The sequence below is a fragment of the Clarias gariepinus genome, chromosome 7 (assembly GCF_024256425.1).
Source record: "Clarias gariepinus isolate MV-2021 ecotype Netherlands chromosome 7, CGAR_prim_01v2, whole genome shotgun sequence".
Taxonomy (NCBI): Eukaryota; Metazoa; Chordata; class Actinopteri; order Siluriformes; family Clariidae; genus Clarias; species Clarias gariepinus.
The window spans coordinates 18,078,452-18,094,986 of record NC_071106.1 but is presented as its reverse complement, the minus strand read 5'-3'; the positions used below and the strand labels follow the sequence as shown (position 1 = coordinate 18,094,986).

The 16,535-nt window shown below is 35.9% G+C and overlaps 1 protein-coding gene across 2 annotated transcripts in view; it reads right to left on the bottom strand.

Annotated features, from left to right (window-relative positions):
- Positions 1-16,535, bottom strand: part of nlrc5 (NLR family, CARD domain containing 5) — a 28,291-nt gene that overhangs the window by 11,324 nt on the left and 432 nt on the right. The window contains exons 2-27 of one of the 2 annotated variants that reach the window (XM_053500362.1): positions 15,775-16,097; positions 15,112-15,189; positions 13,257-14,982; positions 9,060-9,143; positions 8,875-8,958; positions 8,335-8,418; positions 8,044-8,133; positions 7,849-7,896; positions 7,207-7,254; positions 6,392-6,475; positions 6,110-6,193; positions 5,902-6,003; positions 5,759-5,806; positions 5,622-5,672; positions 5,429-5,512; positions 5,256-5,339; positions 5,078-5,167; positions 4,213-4,272; positions 4,038-4,121; positions 3,817-3,900; positions 2,500-2,589; positions 2,242-2,310; positions 1,977-2,057; positions 1,722-1,805; positions 216-299; positions 39-125 (exon numbers count right to left, since the gene is read on the bottom strand). In XM_053500362.1, the coding sequence (XP_053356337.1) occupies positions 39-125; positions 216-299; positions 1,722-1,805; positions 1,977-2,057; positions 2,242-2,310; positions 2,500-2,589; positions 3,817-3,900; positions 4,038-4,121; positions 4,213-4,272; positions 5,078-5,167; positions 5,256-5,339; positions 5,429-5,512; positions 5,622-5,672; positions 5,759-5,806; positions 5,902-6,003; positions 6,110-6,193; positions 6,392-6,475; positions 7,207-7,254; positions 7,849-7,896; positions 8,044-8,133; positions 8,335-8,418; positions 8,875-8,958; positions 9,060-9,143; positions 13,257-14,982; positions 15,112-15,189; positions 15,775-16,090 (3,908 nt within the window). In that variant the 5' untranslated portion in view covers positions 16,091-16,097. Of the gene's footprint in view, positions 1-38; positions 126-215; positions 300-1,721; positions 1,806-1,976; positions 2,058-2,241; positions 2,311-2,499; positions 2,590-3,816; positions 3,901-4,037; positions 4,122-4,212; positions 4,273-5,077; positions 5,168-5,255; positions 5,340-5,428; positions 5,513-5,621; positions 5,673-5,758; positions 5,807-5,901; positions 6,004-6,109; positions 6,194-6,391; positions 6,476-7,206; positions 7,258-7,848; positions 7,897-8,043; positions 8,134-8,334; positions 8,419-8,874; positions 8,959-9,059; positions 9,144-13,256; positions 14,983-15,111; positions 15,190-15,774; positions 16,098-16,535 lie in introns of both variants that reach the window. The other variant, XM_053500361.1, reaches the window with a different exon arrangement.

Here is a 16,535-nt window from a genome sequence, read left to right as displayed (position 1 = left end):
CAAAATTATTTTCAAAATAAAATTGGGCAGCTGCACACCTGATCTCTTTGATGTGTGGATTTGATTCAAGGCAGCCTGCCACCAGGTCAACGGCAGCTTCCCCTTTAATCCATGGCTCCATTATCCTAAGCAACATGTAACAATTGAAGCATTCATCAAATGATGCATTATAACTGAAGATGGTAAGATATCCTGGCGTGCTTCATCATGCTCACCGAATTGTTCTGTGATTTGCATCTCTACACAATTCAGTAACCAAATGCCTAACTGCCTCAGCATTGAAAGAGTTGTTTCTTAGCCTAAAAAGAACAAAAGCAAAAACACTGTTAACAGTACAACATTGATAAATATGAAATATGTATATACAGTCCTGTAAAAAAATAATTTGCGCTTGTTCCCAATATTCTTTTTTTGCATATTTGTCCCACTTAAATGATTCAGACCATTAATCAAATTTTATTACACAAACATAACCCAAGTAAATACAGGAAAATGTAAAATGTCAAGAAAAACAAAAAAAATCTTGCCCTTGCTAAATAATGATTAAATTGAGATTAACCACATTTTTTTAAATCACATAAATAGAACCTGTCTGACAAAGTAAAGCAGCTTAAAGTTTTTAAAAGCAAAATGATCTAATGAAATTTAACAATAGTTGGGAAACAAAGTAAGTGACATTATCAGTCAGATTTCTAAGGTTTTGGGACTCCAGTGAACCATAGTGAGAGCCATTATCCACAAATGGGAAAAACTTGGAATAGTTTTTAATCTTTCCACGAGTAGCTGACCTACCAAAATTTAGACCAAGAGCACAATGACGACATATCCAGGAGCTCATAAAAGAATCCAAAACATGTAAAGACCTGCAGGCCTCACTTGCCTCAGTTAAGGTAAGTGTTTATGAATCAACAATAAGAAAAAGACTGAGCAAAAATGTCATCCATTGGAGAGTTTGAATGAAAAAGCCATTGCTAATGAAAAAGAACAAAAAGAACAAAAAACATCTTGATTATCCCCAAGACGTTTGGGGAAAATATTCTGTGGACTGATAGATAAGAGCGTCTGCCAAATGCATAAATGTAAAATGAGACAAAAGTTAAACTTTTTTGGAAGGTGTGCATCCCATTACATCTGGCATAAAACTAACACAGCATTTCATAACAAAATATTATACCAACAGGCAAACATGGTTATGGTATTCTGATGGTCTGCTGCTTCTTTGCAGATTCAGGACCTGGACAACTTGCCATAATAGATAAACCATGATTTCTCAGCAAATGTAAGGTTTTGAAGTGGCCAAGCCAAAATCTTAATAAAAAAGGACTTTGATCTGATTGAGACGATGTGGCATGACAGGCCGTTCATGCTCAAAACCCTCCAATATTCCTGACTTTTCTGCAAAAAAGAGTGGGCCAAGACTTATAAATGATGTGAAAGACTTATAAAAAGTAATTAGGTTTGGGGGCAATTACTTTTTCACAATAGGGCCAGGCAGGTTTGGACAGCTTTTTTCCCTTAATAAGTAAAACCATCATTAAAAAAAAAAAAAACTTTTATATTTACTCAGGTTATTTTTGTTTAATATTAAAATTTGTTTGATAATCAGAAACATATACAGTAAGTGTGACAAATACGCAAAAAAACAAATCAGGCAAATACTTTTTCACAGCACCGTAAGAAATAATTGTGTGAGTGTAAGTATGTGTGCTTAAGATTCTTACTCTAGAGTTTGTATTGAGCTCAGTGTCGCCAATTTGTTCAGTAGATGGTATAAATCTTGACTTTGCACAGTGCATGATGTTAACCTAGGGGAGAGCAGAGCAAATCATACAACACTGACATGATGCCATGCTAATTTCCTTCAGTGATTATATTATATTATATTATATTATATTATATTATATTATATTATATTATATTATATTATATTATATTATATTATATTATATTAGTAATAAATAAATAAATAATCTCACAGGAGGGTAAGTTTGGGACAACTGGTAAGTGTATCCACAAAACTGCTCAAATGCTTTGAATCAAAACAGCAATTTCTCAGACTGCAGTGTATAAATGAGGAAGAAGGAGAAAAGAAACAGAAAAGAAAAAATTGTGTGAAACAGAAAGAAAAAATTTAGTAACAAAACGTGTTGTGACCGAACACCAAATCAACATAAAGCATTTTTACTTTCTATTTCATTAGAATTATGGTGAGAGAAAATGATATGGTGAGCCCGTACTAACCTGAAAAATTTGCCTGTTAAATTCTTCTGATCAAAGCGAATCAGAGCCTGCTGCATCTCCTTTGCGAGACTGAAATAATTTTATAAACAAAACATAGAATAAATATCACGTTGGTGAAGAATTCAAAAGCAATTATAAGACACTAAATGTCACTTATATACAATATATGTGGTTGCTTGTCGGCTACTACATCTTATTCAGCAGCAAACAATGAGCTTTATGTACAGCAAGTGAATAAACCCTTAAAGAAAGCTTTACCTCACTTCCACAGCAGCCACCCTTTCGCATGTGTTCATTAAACTCAGCAGGTAGAGCACCCCATTTTCAGTGAGGTTGTTATCGTTGAGGCTGTGGAAAATGATTAGTTATTATAAAATTGGGGAAATGTATAAGGATGAAATGATCTTGATCTGTCTAAGTTACTACTGACAATTTTCCCCAGCAATTTAATGTTAGATGCATGTATTTCAGCGCAACTGCTATAAAGGCACTGTGTTACTGTTGTCATTGAAAGTTAGTGTTAGTGATAATGAGGCACGGGCCTGGGCCTGCTCACAATCCGATCGCGAATCTGAAGTCTGAATTCCATTCCTATTCCCACTATTGTTCAACATTTGTGCTCTAGCACAAATTGTAGCATTATTTTAATTTATATTTAACTAATAGTGTTTCCCTAATATATGCCCTTTGTTATTACCAGCAATGTATACATAAATGAAAATGCGGTTTGATGACATAAAGTCATAAAGGTACTTATTATTAGTGTACTTCCTGTCATATCAAGTCAAGTATTAAGTCGCATTTTGTAAGTTTTGAAGTATGCATAGAATTATTTTTTCATGACATAGTAAAAAAGAGAAAACCCTGAGCCAACCAGGGTTTCCCTGAAAATAACATCATTTTATTAAAAAAAAAAAAAAAAAGCATATTTGTCTACCACAGCTGAAGTAATCAGCTTGGATTATGATCATTAAAGTGCCGTAAAACAACGTTTGGGATTCTGTTAAAAGATCAGGAAGATAAGGTATTTATCAACTGATTTTTGTTAAAACTTTGATAGATACTATTGTACTGATGAAATTTTCTGAGACTCTCTATATAAACAAACTCCCACTGGCCATATCTCCACAAGTGGTCATGATAGGGTACTAAAATGGAGCTTATTTAACGAGGAATCTAAAAAACATTCAAAAACTCATATTACCCAAAATGTGACTTAATACCTGACTTGATGTGATGGATCAAATACAGAAAAAAAATCTTTTTAAATCACATTTTGGAAACTTAAAGACATATTTTATGGGAAAGGATTTTTTTACTTTTATTTATTTTTTTAATACAGGGACTAAAGTCATCACGTGTTGTGAGGCTCATGATAAAAGGAGGAAATGGAAACAACATGAATTCATTCTGGCTTAGACAAGATGAAGATGTTCCCTACTCTGGCACAAGATTTTTAGACATTTCCAAATCCGAATGATTGACACATTTATGTATTTAGCAACAGATTGCACAGCTTAGCAGAGGAAGTTTAACCACGTATTAAACAACCTGTGAGACAAACATTGGCTTTACCTTACTGAATTAGAGATCTTAAGTTTGGGCAAAATCTGAACAAAGGTCTTCACACCCTCATCTTGAAGGAAGTTACTGGACAAACTATATTAAGGAAAAAAAAGAAATCACTTTTGTTGCTTTTTTTGTTATCAAGGAAGGTTTAACGGGAATTAATTACTAATAATAACAACACTAACACTAAATAATAACTGACAGACTTAGAACTGGAAAACACCTACTCCAGATCAGTCAGATGATGACAATGCTTCAGTATACTACAGAGCTTTGTCACATTCGCACTGCTCAGCTTATATTGGTTCAACCTGTTGATTAAAAAGAGAAACAAAACAATGTTATTCAGTCATTACTACACATCGCACGTCCACAGTTTGCTTTTCTTCTCAAATTACTCACTTGCATGTTGCAGTTTCTGATGTGGCTTGAAGGAACTTAACGAATGCTTTTCCCTGTGGTCTGTGAATAGATGACAGTCATGAAGCTCCACTAACAGGTCATAGGTACTGTAGATAGAGTAACCCACTGAACCCACTTTTTAAAACAGAAAGCACGAAGCAGGAGAACTGCAAGGGGCACGTAGTCTTAAAAAATGCTTTAATAACCATAATTAGTATGTGACCAAATAATCAGAATGAATGAATAAATAAATAAATCCACTTTTCACTAGAGATTATTTTTGATTTGCCGAGGAAGGAGTGATGGCCAAAAGTATTGAGACAAAAGTAAAATTCTATATTTTAAAATATTCTTAATTTTTAAAGTAATGACAGTCAAATTAATAAGAATAATTTGTTATTTTATGCAATGAAAGTGCTTTACAACAATCAATATTTAGTATTGAGTCCGTTATTCTTCTAAAACTGCTGAGTCTAGCTAAGCATAGTGTCAAAATGATATACTCAGTACTCTGGTGTCATTTGTTCAGTTCATGCCTGCTTAATTACTTCCTGAACATCATGTACAGAGATTTGCCACATAAGTTTGCAATTCATATTTGTAACTACATAACATATGTTATCTTAATATTGTTTGCAAAACATCTTTACAAATTCAGCACTTCTGCTTTTGGAACTTATATTTGGTAAAAATGAGTTCTGAGATAAAAAAAAAAAAAACAGGATTTTTTTTTTGGAATTCATCTTGGTATTGACAGTACATTTGGGTTAGGCAATTTTTTTAGGCAGTGGTTGAACAAAGAGATGTTCAGGAAAAAGATGTATGTTCATCTTATTGTAAATGTTTACAGTCATTTTTAAGTTACCTGAGTTCCACAGCTGCAGTGCGCTGGCAATCAGAAAGCAGTTGGACCAACAACAAAGCACTATCGGTTGACATCTGGACGTGACTTAAACTAGAAGAGGTATCAAAGCAGTCTTAAAATGACAATACAGCAATTTTATAGTTTTTTTCATCTAGTCAAACTGAATAAAAATCCTTACTTAAGCAGTCTGAGAGATACCATCTTTGAAAGGAACCTTAATAACTCCCCAATGGACTCATCCATTAACGTACCATGAGAGAAACTGCAACATAAAACAATAAGAAAAAATCCCAAAATGCAAAATGCAACTGTGGTATATTTATACAGCAGGGGAAATAACAATGAACTCACTCCAAGTCTAGCGGATTTCGGCAACTGCTCAGATTCTTACACAGCTCCTTCATGTGTGTAGGCTGTATGTCACATTCAGTTAAGCTGAAATTATATAAAGGTTAAATTTTAAAAAATGCATATTTTCCAGTGTGCAAATTAGTCTTAAGATGTAGCAGAAACTAATCCTGCACATATAGCAAGAAAGTTTTACCTGAATTTTTTGGGCAAAATATCACAGTCATGTGATGTCACCTGTGCATCACTGCAGGAAACAATACACTGTTATGAATCATACGCTTCCCGCTGCATATTGTCAGACCGAGCAACTGCAAACTTTTAGCAAATTACCTTTCACTGCCACTGAACTTCAAGACCAGTTTCCTCCTTCCGTTGTGGCTAGTAACACATAGCCACATAGAATGTTTTTACCGATGTTAAGCCACAATAATAACTCATTGTAAGAGGATATCCTTTATTGTTAAAGCTCTTACCTAGCGTTTACTTCACTAAGGTGTTTAACGTAAAAGGTACTATTACAAAGGTAATTTGAGAGAAGCACCACCCCATCCATATCCACTGCATTGTCACTGACACTAGATATGAGGACAATTCACAATGACATTTATATAAATATAAAACTACAGCATCACATATGACACTCAAATGAACAAATTAAATCTATAACAATGTATAACACACTTGATTTCTTTAAGCGTGTCAAAAGAAGGCAGTTGTTCAAGCAGCTTCTTCAGACCATTGGTACTCAGCAAGTTGGATGACAAACTGAAAGGGAAAAAATAGATTAAAAAAAAAACAGGAAGCACATGAGTTAAAATGGCTCTGACAGCATACTTTTACTAAGCAGGAAGGTCAGAGTTTGACTCAGTGATGCTTTAGATAAAAAAAAATGAATGAATGAATGAATGAATGATGGTAAAACTAAATTTAAAGCCTTACTGTGTGGTGTATAAAAACACTTACTTTAGGACAGTAAGAGTGGAGCAGCCTTTGAGGACTTTGCACAGATTGGACACATTGACACATCTGAGATTCAAGTCATTCAAACTAAACACAAAAATGGGGAAACATTATTATGTTTGTATTTGCTAACAAGCATGTTTTATACTTTCAACGTTTAAAAACCACTGCTATAAAAACAATGGAAGCTGTCACCCAATGGGCTCAACAGCATAGGAACAACAACAACTGCAAAAAAGTTTGATGGAAACAGGGAACTACTCCAAATCTCTTTGGGTGTTGCAACCTATTTTTTATTACAACATATAAAATGCATCCTGAAAAGTGTGCATTCGGGCTGATATTTTTCACCCTATGTTGCTGACACATCAGTAGCACATTACCTTTAATGACTGAGGATGAAATAATCACAAGTATATAAATAACACAAATAAAGTGGATTGTTGACTCAATCATCTTTTTTCTTAGGAAAATGGGTAGAGTAAGCACACACTGCCCAATCAAAGTAAAAATTATACAGAAGCACAGACCACAGAACTTTTGACATTTTCTTGAAGGCAAAATGAAATAACCAGTAGGAGAATTGAGATAAATGCAGCTGCCTAACTGCCCTAACTGTGTGTCTGTGTGTTTGTGTGTGTCCAATAGTTTGTCCCATATCATTATTATTATGCCAACAATTATTTATTCCACTGCTTAATTGTAACAGTTTAATTTGGTGGAATATTGACAGATATTAGATTTAAGCCTTAACATCATGATAAACAAAGTGTGTAAAAAATATCCTAGCCATCAATTTATAAAACTATTTCACATACATTACTTCCTTGAAATTTCCAGCATTGTTTGGGTCCTCTGTGTTTGCACTGCTAATGAAAAAAAAGAAAAAGGATGTTTTAAACATAGTTGCTTTTAAAATCAAAGTCTTTAAAATCATATTCAGCGGTTTGTTTGTTTTTTAAGAAAGGGGGCAAATGAAAATAAATGCCATGTCAGCAAATAAATTGAAATAGCCCATATCATAGCATATCATATCATATCATAGCATATCATATCATATCATATCATATCATATCATATCATATCATATACTCTCGGTTGCATACTAGTGTTCATACAAACAGGTTGCACATTATAATATATCAATGAATAACAATTTATAAGAAATAATAAATAAATAAATAAATTAGTTGATAATGGTGGTAATGATGTGGTGTTTTTTTCTCTTTATTTTCTACTTTTTGTTCCTAAATCATTTTTTACTGATACTATTACATTAAGATTTTACTCACAATATAGTACTTAGATACATAGTAGCTTCCTTCACTCATTGTATTCACTCATTGTATTGCATGTGAAGTGTTAATTTAACAGCAAATTAATCTTTAATCCTATTATACAATTTTAATAGTGTTCTATGGTTACTCAAGCACCATTTTCCAACGGTAGCTACTACTCACTTTGTGGGGCTTGACCAGAACAGAACATCGATTTTCTTTTCTTGTGCACTGTAAACAAAAATAGAAGCATTGTTTTTGTTGATTTCTAATGCTCTGTTGTGATTGCTAGGAATATTATATTTGTACCTTATAATTTTGTTAGCACTGAAATATTTCACAAGATTATAAGAATTCATAATAAACAAAAGATCCTACTTTGCATAGATTTTCTTAATTTTCAGCAAGCCTGCCATTTTTTCAATGAGTAGAAAGATTCCACTGTTGGTAATGTTGTTCTTCCCCAACCTAATAATATTCAGAACAGACCACAATTAGGAAATGAAATTACATGTTGACAGGTTCAGTAAATAATTACGTACGCCAAGGTTCTAAAAGTTCCCTTTTAGAATGATATTAGGTTACATATGACTTTCTGTTCTCTACTTTTACTAAAAATAAATAAATAAATAAATAAATAAATGAAACCCAACAAGTGAATCCACCTACTTGACGGATGTGAGGTTAGCCAGTTTGGGAATCATCGCTGCGATCTTCTTTACACTTTCATCTGACAGATGGTTATCACTCACACTGATATAACACACATTTCAATTAATTCGGTTTAGGTAACCATTTTACCATCACTCAGGAATCAGAATTCTTTTGTTGACTTAAGCCCACCTCCTGCTTCAATGATTTTTGCTATGCACTGTTATTCTTAAGTACTCGTTATTATCTGTTGCTTTACTATACCAAACTTCCAGCCGTTCTGTGCATTTACATAGCACTCCTGTATATTCCACCTTAGCTCTGCCCCAGCACTTTAATGCTATGAAGTAGCTATGAAGTAGTTAAAAAATGCCAAAGAGTGTTGAAGCACGCCAAGCACTATTTTTTAAACCAGAGCAAAAATCATGAAACTGCATTTTCATTATTTTTTCTTGGGAACTGCATTTTACATTCAGCTAAAGGTACACGTATTAAACTCTAATTGACTGTGCAGTATTATTTGGGTTATATTGCAGTATTAAAAGCAGAGTCTCTTACTTAAGGTGTGTGATTTGCCGGCAGCACTCCAAAGCCTTGAAAAGCTTAGCAGCTCCGCTATTAGTGAGGCAAGCACTGATAAATCTGTGGATAACGTAATAATGTGAAAGGCACAGTACACAATGAGCTGTTTAACACCATGAAAAGTGAGGAGACAAAAGTACTGGTTAGACCAACAAACTCACTCTAAATGCTTCAAGCTCTGGAGTTGGGTCAGGATCCCAGACAAAGCCACTGCAAACTTGTCGTCATACTTACGACTACGAAAACTGAAATGAAATAGATTTATATGCAGGTTAATGTTATCTGTTGAGGCAATGAACAGGTCTATTTAGGTCATATGTTATACAGTATGTACCAGAAGTGGGTAGAGTAGCCAAAACTTGTAGCATATAAAATTGTAGAGTAGCTGTACTGCAGAATAATATTACTCAAGTTAAAGTAAAAAAGTGGCCATCCAAAATATTACTTAAGTAAGGGTTAAAAATTTTTTTTTAAAGACTATTTAAGTACTGAGTAACTGTTTCATCATGATGTCCGATTTTTTTTTATAAGATTATTTAAGCAGCCAGACAAAATGACAAAATAATGTACAAATTCTGTCATTTCCAAATAATAAAATAAATCAAATAAATAAATAAAAATAAAAACAAATATCTACTGTAGGTAACATATGCATGTTTGAACAGTGTAAACTATTTCCAGTGTAAGATATAGTGTATATTCAGTTGCCCTCCAAATGGCTCAGCAGGTAAATAACATTAGAACATGTGTACATGAGGTCTCACTTTACCATAAACTGTGTCCAGCGGAACAAATGTAAGAAAATATTTTTTAGCCTCTAGCTTATTTGCTAATTATATATGCTAACATTGCAACATTAAATAAAACAGCCAAATTAAGTGCAACGTTTCCTCAGGTTAGACGTCGAGTATTTATATGATGAAATGTCTGTCTGTTTTGGCAGACAGAGAAGACACTGCATTATGAAGCTGTTCTTTTGCACTGTGTGTAAGCAAAACATGTTTTGTATACGAGGCCAGGTTTGTTCATCCTCTTCTGTTGTAGCACTGGAGACAGATGCCTTTGCCATTTTTATGTTTTCATTCGCTGTCTACCCTAGCTGAAGATTTTTTCCCCCCATGCAGCCAGTTTGTGTGAGTTTCTAAGAGGAAGCACCTAATAGCCTTCACCCTCCTTGGTTGGCAACAATTCTAACCAAAATAGACATTGGTGTACCTCCTATTTGTTGTTCCTTACAGAGCCAAAATGCTAATAAAAGTAATAAAAAAAGAAAAAGAAGATGGTGCTTGAGGTCATGTGGCAAGATTTTTGTTTTACTTTTTTTTTAAGCAGAGGTGGTCCTTTTAATAATGTAATGGATTTTATGTGCAAGTTTATAATGGTGCAAAAACCTACAACATCCACTGAGAGACTGATTTAAGCTACTATTTAAATAAGTACTCTTTACAAACACAGTGAGCAGAAAATCTTCACTACACATAGATTTTTGTTGTGGATAAGCTCTAACAGCAGAAGGCTGCATCGGTTTAAGACAAAAATCTAAATCTAAACCTACAGTGCTCACAGGTACAACTAAACTGGACAGCTAAAAACGATCACCTGGGGCCTCGATGATGACTGGCTTATTAGCCGTTTCAGATTTCCAAGAGCTATCCTCTTGGAGCTCTGTGCTGAGTTGGGTCCAAATTTGGAAAGAGAGACAGCGAGGAGCTACGCATTACCCGTTCCCTTACAGGTGCTGACAACGCTTGGTTTCCTGGCAACTGGTTCTTTCTAAAAGGAACTGGCAGACCGATCGGGGTTAAGCCAGTCGTCTTTGAGCCGTGCAATGCCAGCTGTATGGGAGGGGTCATCCGCATGTCTAGCAGGTATATAAGGTTTCCATACCATTCAGTTGACCAGCCAAACATTAAAGCGCAATTTGCAGCTATCGCCGATTTTCCTAATGTAATTAGAGCGATCTACTGCACGCACATTGCTATAAAGGCGCCATCTGAAGACAAATTTGCATACGTGAATCGGAAACATTTTCATTCAATAATTGTGCAAATAATATGTGATGCTCAAATGCGCCTAACAAATATTGTGGCAAGGTGGCCTGGGACAACCCATGATTCATTCATCCTCACAAACAGCATGGTTGGAATGAGGCTCCAAGGGGGCAGGGTGCGCGATGTGTGGCTTCTTGGTGAGTGATGTATTTAAAGATATTATTCCAGCTAAGTTTTTTTTTATTTTGTTATCAATTCCGGAGGACAAACTTGCAAATAACAAAGTTTTTCTCTGGTCTACCTCCGATAGATGCACCTCCAATTCACATTTTGTAAAGTTTCTCTTCTTGCTTGCTTTTGCCATTGCTTTTTCGTTTGGTTTTGCCAAAGTGGAGTCATTACCATATTTATACGGGGGAGGAAGCAGGGAGGGGTTTTGTGCACGTGCGCTCAATTTCACGTTGTACAAAGAGAATATGCGTTTGATTCCCTGTACGCAGTGTTTCATACATCAGATTTTTTTTACTGCGTACGCACATTTACAGCTTTGTCCGTACGCAATGTTTTTGTATGAATTCAATGCAAGTCTTTGTACATGAGGCCCCTGGTCTTTATTGCAATCTTACTGTACATGCCCAGTTTCTGCAACTTTTTTTTGCTGTCATCATCATTGTATATAGATCCTCAAGGGGGCGTTTAAGTCAAACCAGGGTTTTTGATTGCAGAATAATAGAACACAGTTACAAGAGTAAAAACCTTTATTTCTTGAAATAATCCCCTAATCCCATACTTTCACTAGTGCTTGGATATCATCAAGGTAGTATGTTTTCTCAGTACACCGGAGCCAGAATTAGACTGCCTGCTTCACATCTGAAATACTGGCCTCCAAGGAACTCCTTTAATTGCATGAAATCACTTGGAGCAAGGTCAAGACTCTATGGGGGATGTGGCAATAACAAGTTATCTGTCGATTTTTAAGAATCAGGCCTTCTTCTTGCTGAATATTACAGGAATGACTCCACTGGGTTTCAAGCCACTTCAGCTAGGATCTTCATTCATGGATTCATACTGTAAAGCCTTTTTTAAAACGTTTGCATAATTCAAATGTCTTACTGCGGCTAACAGTCTTATCAACAAACTGTCCTTTAAGTCTTCTGTAAATTATGATTTGAATGCCCCCGTACACAAGTACGAAGTGCCCCAAGTGCCATCTACTTTCAAATAAATTCATTGCTCTGCCCTCACTGACTTACAGTCATGTGTCAATGTAAGTGCACCCTTATTTAATTCTATATTTTTTGTCTAAAAACATAATATGCTGACCGTAGCGAGTCTTAGTATTAGGCAAATACAACTTCAGACGAATGACAACATATAACTTATTTCACTGTCATTATTTACTTAGGAAAAATTAAGGCAAAAATAAAAAATAAAAAATTGGCAATAATAAGTACCCCCCTAATTCAATAGTTTTTAGATCCAACTTTAGCAGCAATAACTTAAAATAATAATTTATGTTCCTTTTTTTTTTACCAGTTTTTTGGGCAGTCGCCTATGCACAGCTCTCTAAAGGTACTGCCCCAGCATTTCAATTGGCTTGAGGTCTGGGCTTCGACTAGGCCATTCCAAAATTTATTTTTAAACCATTCTAATGTAGATTCACCAGTGTACTTGACAGTGACTTTGAGGTGTTTCTGTCGAATTTCAAGCAAACTGTATTTGCAAACCGTAACTAACTCCTCTTACTGTAGAATGTACAGTATAACTCAAAACCGTTTGGGAATAGGTTTATAAACCCCTTTCCAGATTATTGTGCAGCAACTATTGCTTCTTTTAGACCATTGCTAATGTCTTTCTCTCTAGGCATTGTGTTAAAACACACATGAACGCACCAGACCAGCAAACCGCCCAATCTTCTGCTTTTTTTAGAGGACTGCACATGATCAGTTAATCAAGGGGTGGTGAAGCACGAACTTTTTTTAACACATGATTGTACATTTTTATATGATTATGCCATTGCCTAAATGTAACTCTTTGGCAAATATGAAAAGTTATTATTTCTTGCTCTAAGGTAATATTATATGCTCCTACCTATGTAAATATCCACATATTCAGTCATTTAAACAATGTAGAGTAAATGGACATAAGGCAATATTTAATATTTCTATTAAACCAACTTTTTATTTTTTAATTAATAGTGCTTAGGGGAATCCTTTTGTTTTGTGTGAAAAGAAGAAAATATCTTTAAATTGCTTCTAATTGTAGGGATTGCACATATTTCTAGTATAAAATGTATCATATAATAAATCGATGCAAAGATATCTATGGTGTTGTAATGGATATACTGTATAAGAATTTGCAACTCACATGAGGGTTTCCAGGTTCTTGCAGTTGACAAGGAGGCTTAGACACTCTGGTTCAATGGAGCAGGCACCAAAGTCCAGATATACCATCTGATTTACAGATGAAGTCACAAACGCTAAGGCGTCAATGTCTACAGGGTTGAGTCTTATATTCCGCAACTCAAATCGATCTCTTGAACCAACAGCCCTGGCCAAATCGAGGTTTTGTGTTTCATGGGCACACCGGCACAGCTCAATAATCTTTGGTCCTGTTTGACGTCCACTGACAACAAAGCGCTGCAAAATCTTAAGCACAGTTTCCTGTCGCTTTTGAACAACAGTTCTGGCGTTCTCAGTACCTTCAAGCAGAACAAGGTTTGAAGTGCAGGCCTCTGCAGCAAGTCCACACATATAGAGGTGAAGGGAGTCTGTAAACACAGATTTTGGATCAGTCTTAGCAGTCCATCGGCTTTTCAGGTTCAGCTTCTCCTTTAGCTTAACCTCTGTGATGTCTGAGCTTGTCATGAGGTGCAGAGCAGCCATGAATTCCTGCATTGTTAGGTGAGTGAAGGCACAGCCCAGACGTCGTGATCCATCTGCGCAAGTGAGATCCACACGAGACAGAATTCCAGCATTGGCGCCAAAGTTCATTATCTCTGTAGGCAGTTCATCTGCCGGGAATACTATCTGGCTTTTCTCCAGACCATTCATTGCAAGCTTGCCCAATGTATTAATTTGAACCCTATATGCCTCAAGTAACGTGGTATGATTATCAGACGATCCACAACCTTGGCCACGATTAATAAAAGCAGAAAGGATTTGGAGGTAGATTTGTGTCAAGGATGTAGGAAGCTGAATAGGTTGCTGAGACATATCTCTGGAGAGGAAATGATCTAAGCAGACACAGCAAACATGACACAAACCTGGAACATGAGACATGGAGAGCAGATGATGACTGTTCATTAGCAAGCTCACTGCTCTTTCTTTGATTTCACTTCCCTTTTCATGGAAGTACTCCTCAGTGTATTCCTGTACACGTTGTTGATTGAACCCAAGCAGCTCTGCAACAAAATAGCCAGAACTCCCAAATAGATCAAAAGCATCCCGTGGCCTACAAGTGACCAGCACTGTGCACCCAGGCAGGATCTTAGAGCTACATAGTGCGGAGAGGAGATCAGCCAGTGGCAGCTTCTGGTAATGGTTTACATCACCATCAAGCTCCTTTGGGTCTGTAAATCGTGCCCCAAACTCATCATATCCATCAAATATAAAGCAGATTTTCTCAGGGTTAGAGAGAACATAATTGAGTACTGCTTCACTTTGTTCATGGTCCTCCTCAGATGGAAGAAAGAAACGAAACAGGAGCTCTTTCAGAGACAAGGGCTGTGAGACAAGGTTGAGCTGACGAAACTCCAGCAGGAAAAGAAGCTGAATAGAAGGATAAGAACCCTGAGCCCAGTGGTGGCCAAGGTAATGCATTAACAGGGTTTTACCAGACCCAGCTTGACCTGATAGCATCACCACTCTGCCTGTTTTCTTCAACAAAGCCTCAATAGACTCTTTATGCTCTGTAGAAACTTCTTCCCCTTCCTGGGCTTTTGCTTGTCTGTCTCTCACCCGTGCATATTTTTGCATCTTCCAGCACAGCCATGTCTGATCTAGACAAACCTTTTTCTTTATGTCTTTTGTCACTTTCTCAAATTTCTTTTGTAGAAAATGTTTTACAGCATTTATGTAACTCTGCACCTGATCTGGATGAAAAAAAGTACATTTTTACTATGCTTTCCACATATTTATTTAAGAGAATTAATAAAATTAATTTAGGCATTTATACTGTAAATTACAATGACGGACATGTAATAAGCAAATGTAAAAAGTACCTAGACATGCACGTTTTGCACTACGTGATCGAGGGGAATTTTCTAAATCTGGCAGATGAGAGTTGTTTACCAGTGCTCCTTCACAACACAAAGAGAAAGAAAAAGAAAGCAGACTCTTAGGTACATTCCAACTTTAAACTGAATCACAATAAAATAATTATTTTTCTGCATTTCCACATTTCTTTGTACTACCGTTCTTTCACTTTCACTTTGTTTCGACATTTTGTCAAGTGACCTTCAATCTGAACTGAAAAGAGATATCTTTTCGTATACTTTTATACACTACATTTTATATCATATAGCATTTTGAAGAGAACCACAGTTGGGCCACAGTTGTACACTTGTTCATAATATTAATATTGTGTCTATTTTAGGACAATACATAGAGTTTGATATGTTTGATATTAGGACAATACATAGAGTTTGAGTTTGTTTAATAAGTTAAACATTAACTCCATTTTGTACCATTAATTATCATTATATATTTTTGCTCATTTTATGGACATCTTTGTTCATAACTTTAATATCCTGCTAATTGTTGATTATTTTTTTCAGTGTAGATAATTCGCATTACATAAAGCATACACTAAAGCCTTATTGTTACACTGACCATTGGCTAAGAAATGATACGGGCGTGTGGGCATTATGCTGAACAGGACTTACCAGTTGAGGATCCTGCCACTGATAAAATTTGTATCTCTAGTTCTAAGGGAATATTCTCACAGAACCCCCAAAAAGTGTCCAGAAAATGGCGGCATCTGTTCTGGTCTGAATTTTTGAAGTAATCCACAACACTCGACACAGACTCCCTGAGGCTGGGCAGGTTCTGTACCCGCTCTCGTGTCCGGGCATCCACCAACCCATAGATCTGCTGTAGAACATTATTTCTTTGCAAGCACAAAACATCGACTATTGCAGTGGTCTCCAGGGCCACCACAACCCGAACATCCTCTTCCAGGTCCAACTCCTCCATATTCATCCATCTGCTGTTCAAAAAATGGCTAATGTTAATACATGCTCCAATGTTAACACAATGGAGTTAACTTTCCCCTTTCCCCCCATTGTCACAAGTAATGTGTACAGAAAGGAATGCATGTAAGAAATGTGTACACCAAAAGAAAAGAGTGGTTAGGTGAGACTGACCTTGCCTCATAAACCATTAAGGAAATGGGCTAAAAAATTAATATACTAGGTCTTTTTTTCTAATGAATCGCTGTGAAAGTAATCAGTTGTTATTATAGACTGGTGAGAAAAAGCATTGAGCTAAATAATATTTAGTGCTATCATTGCTGCACGTTTGAGCCTTAAGTGTGGAGAGGTAGGTGAAGTCATTGAGGCGTTTTTGGACCAGTGTTGGCGCGCGAAGCGTTTGTTTGAGAGCAGAAGGCAAACTGCGCAGTTACTCGTCTGAAGCGAACCTGCTA